This window comes from Odocoileus virginianus, chromosome 15 (genome assembly GCF_023699985.2).
Source record: "Odocoileus virginianus isolate 20LAN1187 ecotype Illinois chromosome 15, Ovbor_1.2, whole genome shotgun sequence".
Classification (NCBI taxonomy): domain Eukaryota; kingdom Metazoa; phylum Chordata; class Mammalia; order Artiodactyla; family Cervidae; genus Odocoileus; species Odocoileus virginianus.
The window spans coordinates 17102501-17119273 of record NC_069688.1 but is presented as its reverse complement, the minus strand read 5'-3'; the positions used below and the strand labels follow the sequence as shown (position 1 = coordinate 17119273).

General features: G+C 43.7%; 1 protein-coding gene across 5 annotated transcripts in view; it reads left to right on the top strand.

The window, feature by feature from the left end:
- The first annotated feature begins 7688 nt into the window (after positions 1 to 7688).
- SPIDR (scaffold protein involved in DNA repair) overlaps positions 7689 to 16773 on the top strand; it is a 265133-nt gene continuing 256048 nt past the window's right edge. For 4 of the 5 annotated variants that reach the window (XM_070477067.1, XM_070477066.1, XM_070477065.1 and 1 more), the window contains exon 1: positions 7811 to 7942. In XM_070477067.1, coding sequence (XP_070333168.1) covers positions 7844 to 7942 — 99 coding nt within the window. In that variant the 5' untranslated portion in view covers positions 7811 to 7843. The other variant, XM_070477068.1, reaches the window with a different exon arrangement.

The window sequence follows — 16773 nt, the reverse complement described above, 5'->3', positions numbered from 1 at the left end:
GGTCAGACTCATGGTCAAGTCTCATACAGGCTTAGGTTAGCTTCAAGGTATAGCCGAGAGTAAGGATTAGCATGTATGAACATTCAGTTCAGTTCAGTTGCTCAGTCAAGTCTGACTCTGTGACCCCATGGACTGCAGCACGCCAGGGTTCCCTGTGCATCACCAACTCCCGGAGCCTACTCAAACTCATGTCCATTGAGTCAGTGATGCCATCCAACCATCTCATCCTTTATCGTCCCCTTTTCCTCCTGCCTTCAATCTTTCCCAGCATCAGGGTCTTTTCCAATGAGTCAGCTCTTCGCATCAGGTGGCCAAAGTATTGGAGCTTCAGCTTCAGCATCAGTCCTTCCAGTGAGTATTGAGGACTGATCTCCTTTAGGATGGACTGGTTGGATCTCCTTGCTCTCCAAGGGACTCTCAAGAATCTTCTCCAACGCCACAGTTCAAAAGCATCAGTTCTTTGGTGCTCAGCTTTCTTTATTGTCCAACTCTCACATCCATACATGACTACTGGAAAAACCATAGCTTTGACTAGACAGACCAGACATTGACTAGACTAGACATTACTCTGTGGGCAAAGTAATGTCTCTTTTTAATATGCTATCTAGGTTGGTTATAACTTTCCTTCCAAGGAGCAAGCATCTTTTAATTTCATGGATGCAGTTACCACATGCAGTGATTTTGGAGCCAAAAAAAAATAAAGTCTGCCACTATTTCCATTGTTTCCCCATCTATTTGCCATGAAGTGATGGGACCAGATGCCATGATCTTAGTTTTCTGAATGTTGAGTTTTAAGCCAACTTTTTCACTTTCTTTTACTTTCATCAAGAGGCTCTTTAGTGCTTCACTTTCTGCCATAAGTGTGTCATCTGCGTATCTGAAGTTGTTGATATTTCTCCCGGCAATCTTGATTCCAGCTTGTGCTTCATCCAGCCCAGCATTTCGCATGATGTACTTTGCATGTAAGTTAAATAAGCAGGGTGACAAAATACAGCCTTAATGTACTCCTGAACATTAGGATTACAATAAGGCCAAGGGTTAGGTTCAGGGTTAGGGCTGGGTGACATGAGGGTCCAGTTCAGGTGTGGGTCAGTGCTGGAGTGAGGGTAGGGTCACTTGAGGGTCCAGGTCATCATGGTCAGTGTTGGGTGTTAGGCAGCGTACTGATGGCTGCAGTTACTGTCTCAGGAGGGTCAGGATCACAGGTCAAGGTCGGGTTAAGTTTCAGTGTCAGATTCAGGGTCCGTGTTAAGCTCTGGCTAAAGAGTGAGAACTGTGATCAGTTCAGGGTTAAGGTGAGTGTGAGTCAGGGTGAGATCCAAGGTATGTGTTAGGGTCAGCATTAGAGTGAGGGTGAATATCAGCGATGTTTATGTTCAGGGTTAGTTAAGGCTCAGGAAAAGGATTAGAGTCCAGGGCAGTTTGGGTATCAGGGTTAATGTCTGTTGGTTCAATTGTAAATTCCTCATAATTACACTGTGTTATTAATGGCATAATGTAGAGAACATAGACCTAGGTGTCACACTCGAGTCTAATTCTAAACATTACTAGCTCTACACCCTCAGGCAAGTTTACTTACTAATTATTAATTCACTTATTCATTCATATCTAGTATTTATTTGAGTGCTTTATATGTGGAAGAAACTGTGAAGTGCTATGGATATAAAGATCAAGAAGACAGAAATGGTACTGCTTTACATAGGTGGAGCCAGGTGATAATTATTTAGGTTATGAGTATTGTAACATCATCAAAGGAGTATAGAGTTTGTGAAAATGAAGAACAGGAGGTTCAGTCTCCTAGGAGTTCAAGGAAACTGAGAACAGGTTCAAGTTCACTTTGTCTTGTTTTTTTAAATCTCAATTGAAAATTTTAAAAAATTATTTTCAAATATATCAAGGAATATTATAGTGAACCTCCATGTGTGGATCTCCCAGCTTCAGCAATTTTCAGGAGCTGTATAAAAACTGGCTTGGCAGAGACCAGAGCCTTTCAGGAAATGCAGAAGCAAATGCAAAGACTCTGAAGCCCCATGCACATTCAATAACTGCAGGTAAGGCTCCTGTGAAGAGCACACACATCCCTGGGTATCTGTGTGGAGAATGGATTGTGTGTACTTATATGTGCATGGATGAGGGCAAGAGTGGACCAGGGGATACTGCTTATGAGGCCACTGAGTAGACTGGGCAAAATAAATCAGGGACCTGAAATATATCCATGTAAGAGTAGGGAGGGTGGAGAGACTTAACACAGGTCAGACAGGGCTTTGACAGGAGAGCCAAATGTGCTCACAATAGTTCTCAGGTTCTGTTACTGATCCCCAGCAGGTTGGTTCTAGAAGATCTTGCAGGTCTTCATAGAACTGGTCAACTTTAGCTTCTTTGGTATTAGTGGATGGGGCATAGACTTGGATTACTGTGATGTTGAATGGTTTGCCTTGGAAATGAACCAAGCTCATCCTCAGTTCACTCCGAGACCTACAACACCTTCTAGAACTAACACCAAAAAAATGTGTCCTTTTCATCATAGAGGATTGCAATGAAAAAGTAGGAAGTCAAGAGATACTTGGAGTAACAGGCAAGTTTGGCCTTGGAGTCCAAAATGAAGGAGGGTAAAGGCTAACAGAGTTTTGTCAAGAGAACACCCTGGTCATAGCGAATGCCCTCGTCCAACAACACAAGTGATGACTCTACACATGGACATCATGAGATGGGCAATACTGAAATCAGATTGATTATATTCTTTCTAGTTGAAGATGGAGAACCTCTATTCAGTCAGCAAAAACAAGACCTGGAGTTGACTGTGGCTCAGATCATGAGCTCCTTATTGCAACAAATGAAATGAAAGTCGCTCAGTCATGTCTGACTCTTTGCGACCCCATGGACTATACAGTCCATGGAATTCTCCAGGCCAGAATACTGGAGTTGGTAGCTTTTCCCATCTCCAGGGGATATTCCCAACCCACGGATCAAACCCAGGTCTCCTGCATTGCAGGTGGATTCTTTACCAGCTAAGCCACAAGGGAAGCCCAAGAATACTGGAGTTGGTAGCCTATCCCTCCAGCAGTGGATCATCCTGACCCAGGAATCAAACCAGGGGCTCCTGCATTGCAGGCAGATTCTTTACCAACTGAGGTATCAGGGAAATTGCAACATTCAGGCTTAAATTGAAGAAAGTAGGGAAAATCACTAGACCATTCAGATATGACCTAAATCAACCTCTTATGATTATACTGTGGAGGTGATGAATAGATTCAAGATATTAGACCTGGCAGACAGAGTGCCTATAGAACTATGGACGGAGGTTTGTAACACTGTACAGGAGGTGGTGATCAAAACCATTCCCAAGAAAAAGAAATGCAAGAAGGCAAAGTGGTTGTCTGAGGAGACTTTGCAAATAGCTGAGAAAAGAAAAGAAGCAAAATGCAAGGGAGAAATGGAAAGATACACCCAACTGAATGCAGAGATCTAGGAAATGGCAAGGAGAGATAAGAAAGCTTTCCTAAGTGAACAATGAAAAGAAAAAGAGGAAAACAATAGAACATAAAAGACTAGAGATCTCTTCAAGAAAATCAGAGATATCAAGGGAATATTTCATGCAAGGATGGGCATGATAACAGAAATGATAAGGACTTAACAGAAGCAGAAGAGATTAAGAAGAGATAGCAAGAATACACAAAACTATGCCAAAAAAGTCTTAATGACCAGGATAACCACAATGGTGTTGTCACTCACCTAGAGCCAGACATCCCAGAATGCAAAGTCAACTGGGCCTTAGGAAGCATTACCATAAACAAAACTGGTGGAGGTAATGGAATTCCAGCTGAATTATTTCAAATCCTAAAAGATGTTGCTGTGAAAGTGTGGCACTCAATATGCCAGCAAATTTGGAAAACTCAGCAGTGGCCCCAGGACTGGAAAAGGTGAGTTTTCATTCCAACCCCAAAGAAGGGCAATGCCAAAGAATGTTCAAATTACCATACAGTTCCACTCATTTCACATGCTAGCAAAGTAATGCTCAAAATCCTTCAAACTAGGCTTCAACAATATATGAACTGAGACCTTCCAGATGTTCAAGCTGGGTTTAGAAAAGGCAGGGAAAGCAGAGATCAAATTGCTAACACCCACTGGATCACAGATAAAGCAAGGTAATTCCAGAAAAACATCTACTTCTGCTTCATTGACTATGCTAAAGTCTTTGTGTGAATCACAGCAAACTGTGGAAAATTCTTAAAAAATGGGAATAACAGACCACCTGACCTGTCTCCTCAGAAACCTGTATGCAGGTCAAGAAGTAGCAGAATCAGACATGAACAACAGACTGGTTCAAAGTTGGAAAAGGATTTTGATAAGGCTATATACTGTCACCCTGCTTATTTAACTTCTATGCAGAGTACATGATGCAAAATGCTAGACTGGATGAATCACACACTGGAAATAAGATCGCCAGGAGAAATATCAACACCTCAAATATGCAGATGATACCACTCTAACGGCGGAAAGTGAAGAGGAATTAAAGAGCCTCTTGATGAAGGTGAAAAGAGGAGACTGAAAAGCTGGCTTGAAACTCAACATTCAAAAAATGAACATCATGATACCCAATCCCATCACTCCATGGCAAACATATGGGGAAAAGTCAAAACAGTTGAATTTTATTTTATTAGGATCCAAAATCACTGCAGATGGTGACTTTAGCCATGAAATTAAAAGATGCTTGCTCCTTGAAAAGCTATGACAAACCTAGACAGCATAAGTTATATGGTTATAACTTAAACCATATAATTAAAGCCATGGTTTTTCCAGTAGTCATGTATGAATGTGAGAGTTGGACTGTAAAGAAGGCTGAGCACCGAAGAACTGATGCTTTTGAACTGTGGTGTTGGAGAAGACTCTTGAGAGTCCCTTGAACAGCGAGGAGATCCAACCAGTCCATTCTGAAGGAAATAAGTCCTGAATATTCACTGGAAGCACTGATGCTGAAGCTGAAACTCCAATACTTTGGCCACCTGATGTGAAGAACTGACTATTTGAAAAGACTCTGATGCTAGGAAAGATTGAAGGCAGAAGGATAAAGGGATGACAGAGGATGAGATGGTTGGATGGCATCACTGACTCAATGGACATGAGTTTGAGTAAACTCTGGGAGTTGGTGATGGACAGGGAGGCCTGGTGTGCTGCAGTCCAAGGGGTCGTAAAGAGTCGGACACAACTGAGCGACTGAACTGAACTGAAGTTTAAGCGGTAGGAGGCAGACTTGTTAGTGGGGTTCTAGGAAGGGCTTCCCTCATAGCTCAGTTGGTAAAGAATCTGCCTGCAATGCAGGAGACCCAGGTTCGATTCCTGGGTCAGGATGATCCCCTGGAGAAGGAAACGGCAACCCACTCCAGTATTCTTGCCTGGAGAATCCCATGGACAGAGAAGCCTGGCAAGCTACTGTCCATGGGGTTGCAAGAGTCAGACACGACTTAGTGACTAAACCACCAACCAGGAAGGGAATGGAGATTTCTGAGGGCAGCCAGGTTGGGAGTGGGGGTGGCTCTGGAGCAGCCAGGGCTTGCACGCAGCATGAACTGTGCCTAGCAGAGTATGAGTCTCCACCCCTGTCCTTGAACGGAGATCTTAACATGGTAATGAGTAATGGTAACTTCTGGACACCTCCAAGTCTCATCTGCAGAGGTGCATTCCTGTGGTCAAGTCAGAGCCAGTTTGGGGCAGTTGGTCACTACATACTTCTGAAAGTACAGCTGCAAAGCATCTGTCAAATACCAGATGCTTCTGAAGCAAACATAGAGGTGAATCAAGGCAACAATCCTTTAGCTGTCAGAGGCTGGTATGGGTGACAGCTTCAGCATGAGCTACTGGCTGGATGTCAGTGCCACCACTGAGATGGAGATTTCTGAAAAGAAAGCTATTTTGGGAAGAGAAGAATTTAGGTTCAAGAGTTTCTCAAACATTCAAGTGACAATGACCAGAAGTTAGTGCAATGGGACTTTAGTTCAAGCATCAGGAAGCAGTCTGGTTGCAACTATCAAGTTGAGAGCCAAGAATGACAGTGAGATGGCTGAGCTGTGTCACTCGGCCTAACTGAGGCAACCACTTGTGTGGTGTCCCAGTCAGAGGACCAATATTCTAAATCCTAAACTATCTACATTTAAAGTCCAGTTTATCTTATGCTAAGTGTTGACAATAATAGTGTTAGCAATATCTGGGTGTCTGTGTATGTGTGCTGTTTGCGACCTCATGGATTGTAGCCTACCAGGTTGCTCTGTCCATGGAATTTTCCAGGCATGAATTCTGGAGTGGGTTAATATTTCCTTCTCCAGGTGATCTTCCCAACCCAGGGATCAAAACTGTGTCTCTTGGCTCTCCTGCATTGCAGGAGGATTTTTTTCTGCTGAGCTGCCAAGGAAGTACCAATAGACATGTGTACCTAGAGCTAATATGTTTCTTTCTTTCTTTTTCAAAGATTGCAGTGTGGGCCTCTTTACACAAAGCATTTGTGTGAGTGAAACTCAAATGCATTGTGTTGAAAGAATAGGAACTAGGCAGGAAAGACAGAAAATGGATCAAGTGCAAAATATTGGAATTCTTATAGAGGCACAAGAAAGTGCTTTTAGAGCAGAAAACCAAACTCCACTTCTGCCAAGTTGTGAGGGTACAAATCAGAATCCTTTCCTCCTTCCCAGGCTGACGCTTTTCAAATCACTATTGTCGTTTTTTCTACAATAGACACCTTTATTTAGACAACAGCCTGCCTAGTGAGTTTGTAACCTAATTCTTGTCTCTCCTCAGCCCCAACACCCCCTTCCCATCATATTTCCTTTGAAATCTCTTCCTCCAAGTGCTGGAACACTTGGAACACTTAAGCAAACTCACGTGCAGGGTCTAAGGAAGGGTTCTCTGCCTGCGGTTCTCAAAGTGATGCGGGGGAAAAAAAAAAAAGTGATGCAGGATGGCAGCAACGTCACCTGAGAACCTGTCAGAAATACAAGTTCTCCGACCCCAGTCCGGACCTTCTGAGTCCGAGCCCCAGTCACGTGCTGTAGCAGGTCCCCGGGGATTCTGGCGTCTCTAAACTTGAAAATGCTCCGGATTCTGAGCCCCTGCCACCCACCCCCCTAGGCAGATGAGGCAATAAGACCCCTCTCTCGGGCTACCCACGGCTACAACATTCCCTAAGCACCGCTTGCTGAATTCATAGCCCACTTGGGGTTATCATTCATTTTTATTAACGTCAGGCCTTGCCTGACAAAGCAAACAACAGACGAGCTTTATTTGGAAAACCCCTGGCGGCCTTTTCAGCAGCTCCCTGGCCAGGAGCCGACCGCGACGCTGCGCCTGCTCCGTTGATCCGGGCCCAGCCACAGGTTGGGGCAGCAGTGCAGAAAATCCGTCCCCGGAGCTGTTGCCCGCGCGGGTTCCCAGACGCCACGCTTCAGCTCAGCGACAGGGGGCGCGAGTAGCAGGAAAACCACGCCTCCGCACAAGCATCAGCTAATCCCAAGTGCAGGGCAAGGCGGCGCGCCGGGAGGTGTTGGGGGGCGGTGCGTCCGGAGAAGTCCCGCCTCCAGGCGGAGCATCTGCCAATCGCAAGGCTCGGTACCTCCCGGAGCGCCGGTAGGGCGGTGCGTCCGAGGAAGCCCCGCCCCCGACCCGAGCGTCCGCCAATCGCAGCACGCGGTGCGGCCGGGCGCGCCGAGTTGGTTCTGCGACTCACGGCCTTCCGGTGCCTTCAGAGGGCGGTGCAGCCTTGGGGAGGGGAGCGCCCGGAGATGCCCGGTGGAGGCCGGTCTCGAGGCCCCAAGGTAGGCTGTGGGCTCGTGGGCGCCGTCTCCCTGGTCTCCGCATGTTGGAGGGACCCGCGGGGCGCTTGTGGCCGGCTCTGGGCTGCCGCCTGCGTCTGGCCGCCTTCCTGGAGAGCGAGGGTCGCTGCCTTGGAGCAACGGTATGGCACGAGCCTCGCTGGTGTTCAGGGTTTCTGCCTGGTCGAACCATGACAGCGGTGTCGGGGGTCTGGGAGACCTTCGTCCCTGCTGCGATGCTTCTCCTGCCCCAGTTGCAGAGAAGTCAGTTCTTATTCCATGTTGGAATTGTTTCTGTGACTTGCTTTTTGTTGCTTTTGTTATTAGAATCATACTTAATACCTTGCCTCAGAGAATCCTGCCCCTCTACCTGACTGTTAACTAAAGTGCCTTTGTTCAGAACCCTGCCCACCTGTAGATGGCAGGGGAGAAGAAATTAACACATCTAGGAGATGTGTGCAAGATTAATGGCCTTTTTACTTTCCTTCCTCACCTCTGCCCGTCTCTGATCTATTAAAGAACCTGGCATCCAGACCCCGAGAAAATGGTTATTTTGAGGTGCTTGCCTGCGATCGTTTCCTCAGCTGCTTTCTGAATAAAGTGGGTTTCCTTTCGTCAACACCTCCTCTCTCGAATTCATCAACCTGTTGTTGGGAGAACAGAGCAAGCTTGGATTCAGTAGCAATTTGGTGAGCCAGCCAGGAGCCTAGCTGCTTGGGGCTAGCTGGACCCGGTCAGGGAACACTGGGGCAAGACTAGCAGCTGCCAGGACTGTCCTGAGGTTCTTTCCTTCAAGATTCCCTGAAGCAGCACCAGCTGCCCCCAGCTCTTGGCAGTTGAGACAAGGAACCGATAAACTTCTAGAGTTGACTTGACGGACTCGATTTTGTTTGTAGTGTAAGTCCACCCAATTCGGTAGCTGGTTCAGTCCGTCAGCTTGTTTTATGTGTTCTTTTGTGTTAAGAGTGATGGACTCGGTTTTGGAGGATAAGTCGCTCCGGTGTTCGGGAATGTTTTTTCCTTGATGGGACAAGCCAATTTGGTTGGGGTACCCTGTTGGAGCAGGGAAGTGTTGGATGCTGCCCCGACCGGTTCACTGGGGAACTAGTTCTTGTGGGGCAAGCCCACCCTAATTGGAATTAGTTTGTTTAGTAGGGTAAATTTCTTTATCTGATTTGGGAATCGGTTCAGTTGGAACTGGTTCATTGGGGAGCTAGTTCTTGTATCTCATTTGCTTTGTAGGTTAAATTTATTTACCTGATTTGGGAATTGATTCATCTGTATGCATCGATGCTAGAATCTGTTCATACCATTTTTGTTGGAATTTGTGTGTGTGTTTTGTGTTTTGGTGCTATAAATCTTATAAAAATGGGAAATATTTCATCTGTCCCAAAGGAAAGATCTTTGGGGCATATATTAGATATGTTAAGATCAGAAGAGCAATGGCCCCTGAATGGGTCACAATTAAACAATCTGGCAATCAAAAGGAGAGGAACACTCTGATAATAAACAGGCCCAAGGGCTCCCCTGAACTTGAGACGTCCAATTCTAATTTCCCTTACAGTAGCCTCCGGTAACTTTGACAGTGGGGAACAGGTTGATTGACTTTCTAATAGACACTACTCTCCTTTGTAAATTAGGTGCTCAAAGAACGATTTCCCCAGAACAACCTGACATCAGAGTCCCTGCCTGGGCCTTTTTACCTTGTCCAGCCTGGGGAGCTTTGGCTCCAATTTAGGGTGTTCTCCCTGTGAAGGGAAACTGTTTATAAGGCGCTTTGGAGAAAGGTCACTAGTCTAATGGGACTGGGAAGTCATGTTTAATGTGACTTTCCAGCTGTTAGGTTTTGGTTTATTCTGGTTACTTTGATAATGCACAGACATCTGGTACTAACTGCTTCCTCTAAGGCTTCTTCTACACTTTTCTCATTTCTTTCTCCTTGAACCCTCTACACACAGGTGAGTGGCTGAGGAAACAGTTGAAGAACTCTGGCCAGGGTTACTCTGGTGTGTTCCAAAGCCCCCACTCCCCCACCCCACTCCCTCCAGTTTTGTGGCTGAACCAACCATTCTAATTATGACCTCAGGATGCACTTCAGCAGAAACCATCAGGGTACTCTGAGAAACAAGATTCATTACTCACAGATCCTGAAGGGTACATGGTACACCCAAGGGCTACACAGTAACAGAGGCAGAGAGAAACGCAGAGAGAGGAGGGCACACCTGGGTCTGCGTTTATAAGGATCTGAGGTCTAGGTGTCTAGATTTTCGTGTGCTTGCTCTTCATTGGCTAATTTAAAGCAATAGCAGGGATTAGGGTGCAGGAATGGAGAAGTAGGGTCACTGAGACGGTCATTTATCTAGGTTACCAGGGTTTTTTGAAATCGGGACCTTCGTGTGTGGAGGCAGGCTAGTGCCTTGCCTTGTTTTGCAGTCCAGCTGACCAGGAGCTGACCGTGCCACTGTGGCCAGTCCTGCGGGGATACTTGTATTCAGGTTGCATTTCTGAAGTGGATGCCACTTGGCAATCAAATGATTAATGCCAGGCAATTACACTACATCTTCATTTAGAAATAGTCGTGTTTTTGACCTGATACTCACTTTTTTCCATAGTCATTCTGTTCGTTTTCAAGACCTTATCATTTTTTTAAAAGTTGTATTAATTAACTTGTTCATATAACAGATTTGTCTCAAAACCAAAGCAGCTTAACAAATGTTTATTTTCTCATACAGTTTCTGAAGGTCAGGGATTAGGAATGGTTCAGCTGTGTGGTTCTAGTGCAGGGTCTCCCACAAATTGGAGTCAAGGGTCATCACAGCCAGAGAATCCATTTCTAAGCCCAACCGTATGCTTCTTGTCAGTTCCTTGCCACTTCCATAAGGCAGCTCATGACATGGCAACTGATTTTCTTTCTAAGAGACCCTGGTGTCTTTAATAACATAATTTCTGAAGTGACATACCAGCTTTTCTATTAATCACATAGATCAGACTGATAGTGTGACAGGGAACTGTAGAGGTTGTGAACACCAACAAGTGGGGGATCATAGGATGCTATCTTAGAGACTGGCTATCAGGATAGTTTTGCCCCAGGATTTTTTCTTTTCTCTCTTTTTTTTTTTTCATTTCTCCCTAGGTTGGGTGCAGAGAAAATACTTAATGCATGGAGTGTTTGTGTGTAACAGGTAGCATGCATCCCAGCTTCTGAGATGCTTTCCCAGAGGAACCACTTTTATTATGTATAATTAAATATGTAAATTCCTGTGCTTCCCAGTAGTACTAGTGGTAAAGAATCCCTCTACCATTGTGGGAGACAAAAGAGATGCAGGGTCAGTCCCTGGGTCAGGAAAATCCTCTGGAGAAGGAAATGGCAACCCTCTCCAGTATTCTTGCCTGGAGAATCCCATGGACATAGGAGCCTGGCTGGCTACAGGCTGGCTATCCATCATTTTACTTCTTCTACTTCTTTACTTCTTATGACTGCATAATAGTTTTATTTTGGGCTGCAGTCAGTCAGTTCAGTCGCTCAGTCATGTCCAGCTCTTTGTGACCCCATGGACTGCAACACGCCACGCTTCCCTGTCCATCACCAACTCCCAGAGCTTGCTCAAACTCATGTCCATCGTGTCAGTGATGCCATTCAACCATCTCATCCTCTGTCATCCCTTTATCCTTCTGCCTTCAATCTTTCCCAGCATCAGGGTCTTCTCCAATGAGTCGGTTCTTCACATCAGGTGGCCAAAGTATTGGAGTTTCAGCTTCAGCATCAGTCCTTCCAGTGAATATTCAGGACTGATTTCCTTTAGGATGGACTGGTTGGATCTTCTTGCTGTCCAAGGGACTATCAAGAATCTTCTCCAACACCATAGTTCAAAAGCATCAGTTCTTCGGTGCTCAGCTTTGTTTATAGTCCAACTTTCACATCCATACATGACCACTGGAAAAATCATAGCTTTGACTAGACAGGCCTTTGTTGATAAAGTAATGTCTTTGCTTCTTAATATACTCTCTAGGTTGGTCATAGCATTTCTTCCAAGGAGCAAGAATTTTTAAATTTCATGGCTACAGTCATCATCTGCAGTGATTTTGGACCCCCCAAAAATAAAGTCTGTCACTGTTTCCATTGTTCCCCATCTGTTTGCCATGAAGCGATGGGACTGGATGCCCTGATCTTCGTTTTCTGAATGTTGAGTTTTAAGCCAACTTTTTCATTCTCCTCTTTCACTTTAATCAAGAAGCTCTTTAGTTCTTCTTCACTTTCTGCCATAAGGGTGGTGTCATCTGCATATCTGAGGTTATTGATATTTCTCCTGGCAATCTTGATTCCAGCTCATGCTTCATCCAGCCCAGCATTTCTCATGATGTACTCTGCACGTAAGTTAAGCAGGGTGACAATATACAACTTGACATATTCCTTTCCCGATTTGGAACCAGTCTGTTGTTCCATGTCCAGTTCTAACTGTTGCTTCATGACCTGCATACAGATTTTTCTAAGAGGCAGGTCAGGTGATCTGGTATTCCCATCTCTTTAAGAATTTTCTACAGTTTGTTGTGATTCAAACAGTCAAAGGCTTTGTCATAGTCAATGAAGCAGAAATAGATGTTTTTCTGGAACTCTCTTAACTTTTTCGATGATCCAGCAGATGTTGGCAATTTTATCTCTGGTTCCTTTGCATTTTCTAAATCCAGCTTGAACATCTGGAAGTTCATAGTTCACATACTGTTGAAGTCTCGCTTGGAGAATTTTGAGCATTACTTTGCTAGTGTGGAAGACGATTGCAATTGTGCAGTAGTTTGAACATTCTTTGGCATTGCTTTTCTTTGGGATTGGAATGAAAAGTGACCTTTTTCCAGTCCTGTGGCCACTGCTGAGTTTTCCAGATTTGCTGGCATATTGAGTGAAGCACTTTCACAGCATCATCTTTTAGGATTTGAAATAGCTCAGCTGGAATTCCATCACCTCCACTAGCTTTGTTCGTAGTGATGCTTCGTAAGGCCCACTTGACTTCGCATTCCAGGGTGTCTGGCTCTAGGTGAGTGATCACACCATCGTGGTTATCTGGGTCATGAAGATCTGGAAATATTGCAGATTGGGGAAATAAACTGGTCAGAAGACTTTGGTACCAGCCTCAGCTCTCCAACTAACTAATTTTATAATTTTTAGCAAGATATATGAATCTTTCTGGACTCTTAAAATGAAAGTTGATATGGGCCTGAACTAACATGGTAAAATTGGAAATAGTATTGGGAAAGGACTGAGTAGATAGATTAAAAAAAAGGAAGATGAGATTTAAGCACCTGAAATCTCTTGAAAGATGAAGAGGGAGGAGTCAGTGTTAATTCAAAACTTGAACCTGTGAAAAATGGGAAGCTTGAGGAGAGTTAGTTGCTTCTTAACCTGATGTTAAGATACACAGATACATGAAACTTAAGGCCCAGGGAGAGATTAGGGCAGTCAGTTGCAGAGTATTTTACTTCTTTCGTCTCTCCTGCCTTAGCCGTCCTTACTGTCCTTTCAAGTACTATGACTCTTATTCCCTTTATGCTTTGTCTTCTTTCCTTGTTAAATAGCCACGAATGACCACAAACCCTTTATCAGTTGCTTGCCTTCTGAGGATTCCTGGTTCTACCCTCACTCTCACAGTTCCTTTTGCCCCCTCAGACTAAATCTTGGGTCTCCCATTTCTGTTTCCCACTGAAAGAAAACCTGTATCTTGGTAAGATCATAAAAGAGATCTTTCTGATAATACCCTCCTTCTCTAATTCTTTGGGCCCTCATTACAAAACCTTATTTCTGGTGCTTCTTGTATAATGTCAAGGACATAGTAATTATTAATTAAATGCAATGTACCTGTCATTTCAGAGAATTTTTCCTTTTTTAAGAAAGAGAAACATGGCTTCTTTGAAGCAGGAGGGGAGGAGCCAAGGAGAAAGTAAGGACCTGGCTTCTGTTGTATTTCGGAAAGGAGTCAGCTTTAGCTAACAGGAGCATTTTTCCTCTGGGACTGTCAGGCAGAAGGAGAGCTTCTAGATGAGAGGTCTGCTGAGTTTCATGGTGGTTCATTTTACCCTTGGGGAAGGTGAGACAATCAGAGCTATGATGGAGACATGGAGAGGTAAAGGCAAGCCTGAGTGTGGAACTTGTGTATATGTAAGTGTGTGTGTGTAAGAGTAGAGGAATAGAGAGTGGAAAGAGTGTTTACCAGCATTGATTAAGGACAAGTAATAAGAAAATATGAAGAGGGCAGCTCTCTTTTTGGGTCTTTTTATGCTAGCCCTCTGAGTTGGTGACTGGTGAAGTGAACTAGTCGAAGGGTAGAAGTCTTAACGCTTGAAAGGCCACACTGAAGTAGTTGGCCATAAGAGTGCAGAGTGGCAGAAGAGACTTCATGAGGCTAGTGATGACAATGTGATTGGGCTTGAGACTTAGAAGTCCCAGTAAATTCCCAGGTATTCAGCCCAGTCAGAAGCCCAGCTGCCGGTATGTACCTTTATGAGGGATAGTTTTGTTAAAGTGAGATAATGCGGAGTGGCTGGAATCTTTATTTCTGGGAATTAGACATACATAGGAGAAAATCCTGACATGTTGCTTGCTAGCTCTCCGACCAGCACAATATACCCAGCATTTCTAAGTTGTAGCTTCTTTGTCTATGAAATGGGGATAATACCTGCCTTGCAAGGTTGGTATGAGGGTTAAATGATGAGAATGCATGAAATGATATACTGAGCGTTCAGTTCAGTTCAGTCACTCAGTCATGTCTGACTTTTTGTGATCCCATGAGCCGCAGCACGCCAGGCCTCCCTATCCATCACCAACTCCCGGAGTCCACCCAAACCCATGTCGATTGAGTCGGTGATGCTGTCCAACCGCCTCATAGTTCATCTCTCAGTGTCCTATCTTTTTGCCTTTTCATACTATTCATGGGGTTCTCAAGGCAAGAATACTGAAGTGGTTTGCCATTCCCTTCTCCAATGGACTACATTCTGTCAGACCTCTCCACCATGACCTGTCCGTCTTGGGTGGCCTCACACTGAGCATATGTGTTCAATTACTGTTAGTGATAATGAAAGCAATTAATAAAACACCATAATGAAAGTATCTTTTAGATACTATTGTGAATCCTCTGCTGTTTTGCCTTTAAGTTTCCCTGGGATTGCTTGACTCAACTTGTTGAACACGGAATAGGAAGAGGGCTTAGTTTCAAAGTTGTTCAGTGATGGTGAGAGATTCTCTCATAGTTATCTTGGTGGGTGTACCTTATGGTTCCGGGTAGTGCCATTGGATGACTTACTAGTAGTTCTGCTTAGAATTAGACTGCTTAGTCCTGATTTCTTGGTCTGGAGGTTTTCTTATCCTTAACATGGAAAGAAAGGAGAACTAACATTCATTGAAGACTTTTCATATGACAGGTACTTCACATACATCTGTTGTGTAGAGAAAAAATATTTTCTTTTAAATCAAGTATACATAGATAAGATAAAGTAGTATGAAAAAATTTCTCATGAAAACTAGAAATCATTGCCCTGGTCTTTTCTCCACTTAGTCCTGACCCTGTAGGCAGTCCGTCTTTAAAACTGCGATAATTGTAGAGCACATACAGTTGTAAAGAATAGCAGAGATCTCATTTATTCTTTATCCAGTTTGCCCCATTGGTAACATCGTGCAAAACTGTAGTACAGTATCACCACCAATATATTGACCTGAATACAATCCAACTGCCTTATTCAAATCTCCCTAGATGTGTGTCTGTGTATGTATTGTGTGTGTGTTTAGTTCTGTACAATTTTATGACATGTGTAGGTTCATGTATCAACTACCGCAGTCAAGATACTGAAGAGTTGCACCAGCACAAATATTCCTTTTCTAATCACATCCACTCCCTTCCAGTAACTCCCACCCTAACTCCTGACAATCATTAATCTAAATTTTTTGTCATTTCAAAAATGTTACAGGGAAACAGTTATTTAGTTTATAACCTTTGGACATTATTTTTGTTATTTTTTTCCCACTCAGTATAAGAGTCTTTTATCAAGTGTGAAACAGATCGCCAGTCCAGGTTGGACGCATGAGACAAGTGCTTGGGGCTGGTGCACTGGGATGACCCAGAGGGATGGGATGGGGAGGGAGGTGGGAGGGGGGTTCAGGATGGGGAACACATGTAAATCCATGGCTGATTCATGTCAATGTATGGCAAAAACCACTACAGTATTGTAAAGTAATTAGCCTCCAACTAATAAAAATAATTGGGGGAAAAAAAAGAGAGTCTTATCCAAGTTGTGTATATCGGTGGTTTGTTCATTTTTATTGCTGAGTAGTAGTCCTTTGAATGGATGTACTGCAGTTTACTTAGCATTTTACTGTTGAAACATGACTGGTCTGTTTCTAGTTTCTGGCTATTAGAATAAAGCTGCTGTCAACACTTGTGTATGAATTTATGTGGGAACATAGGGCTTTATTTCTCTAAGGTAAATGCCCGGGAGTGTAATTGCTGGTTCATATCATAATTGGATGTTTAATTTTATAAGAAATCAACAAACTTTTCTAGAGTGGCTGTACGATACTACACTTAAATGTATGAGTGATTGCATCAATTTCATAGGTAATAAATTCGTGTTTTGAAAGTATGTAATTTAGTGGGTTTTTTTTTTTTTTTAGTATATCCACAGGGTTGTGTATATATTTTTAACTATAGAGTATTTTCATCACTCTAAAAAGAAACTCCACAGCTGTTAACAGTCATTCCGCATTCTCTCCTTCGCCATCCCCTGGCAACCACTAAGCAAACTTCCATCTGTATAGATTTACCTACTCTAGAAATTTCATATAAATGGGATAACACAGTCTCTTGAGATCAACTTCTTATGCTTAGCCTACTGTTTTCAAGGTTCATCCATTGTAGAATGTATCAGTACTTCATTCCCCTTTGTGATTTAATATTTTTTCATTGGAAGGTATAAATCCATTCATTTGATGGAT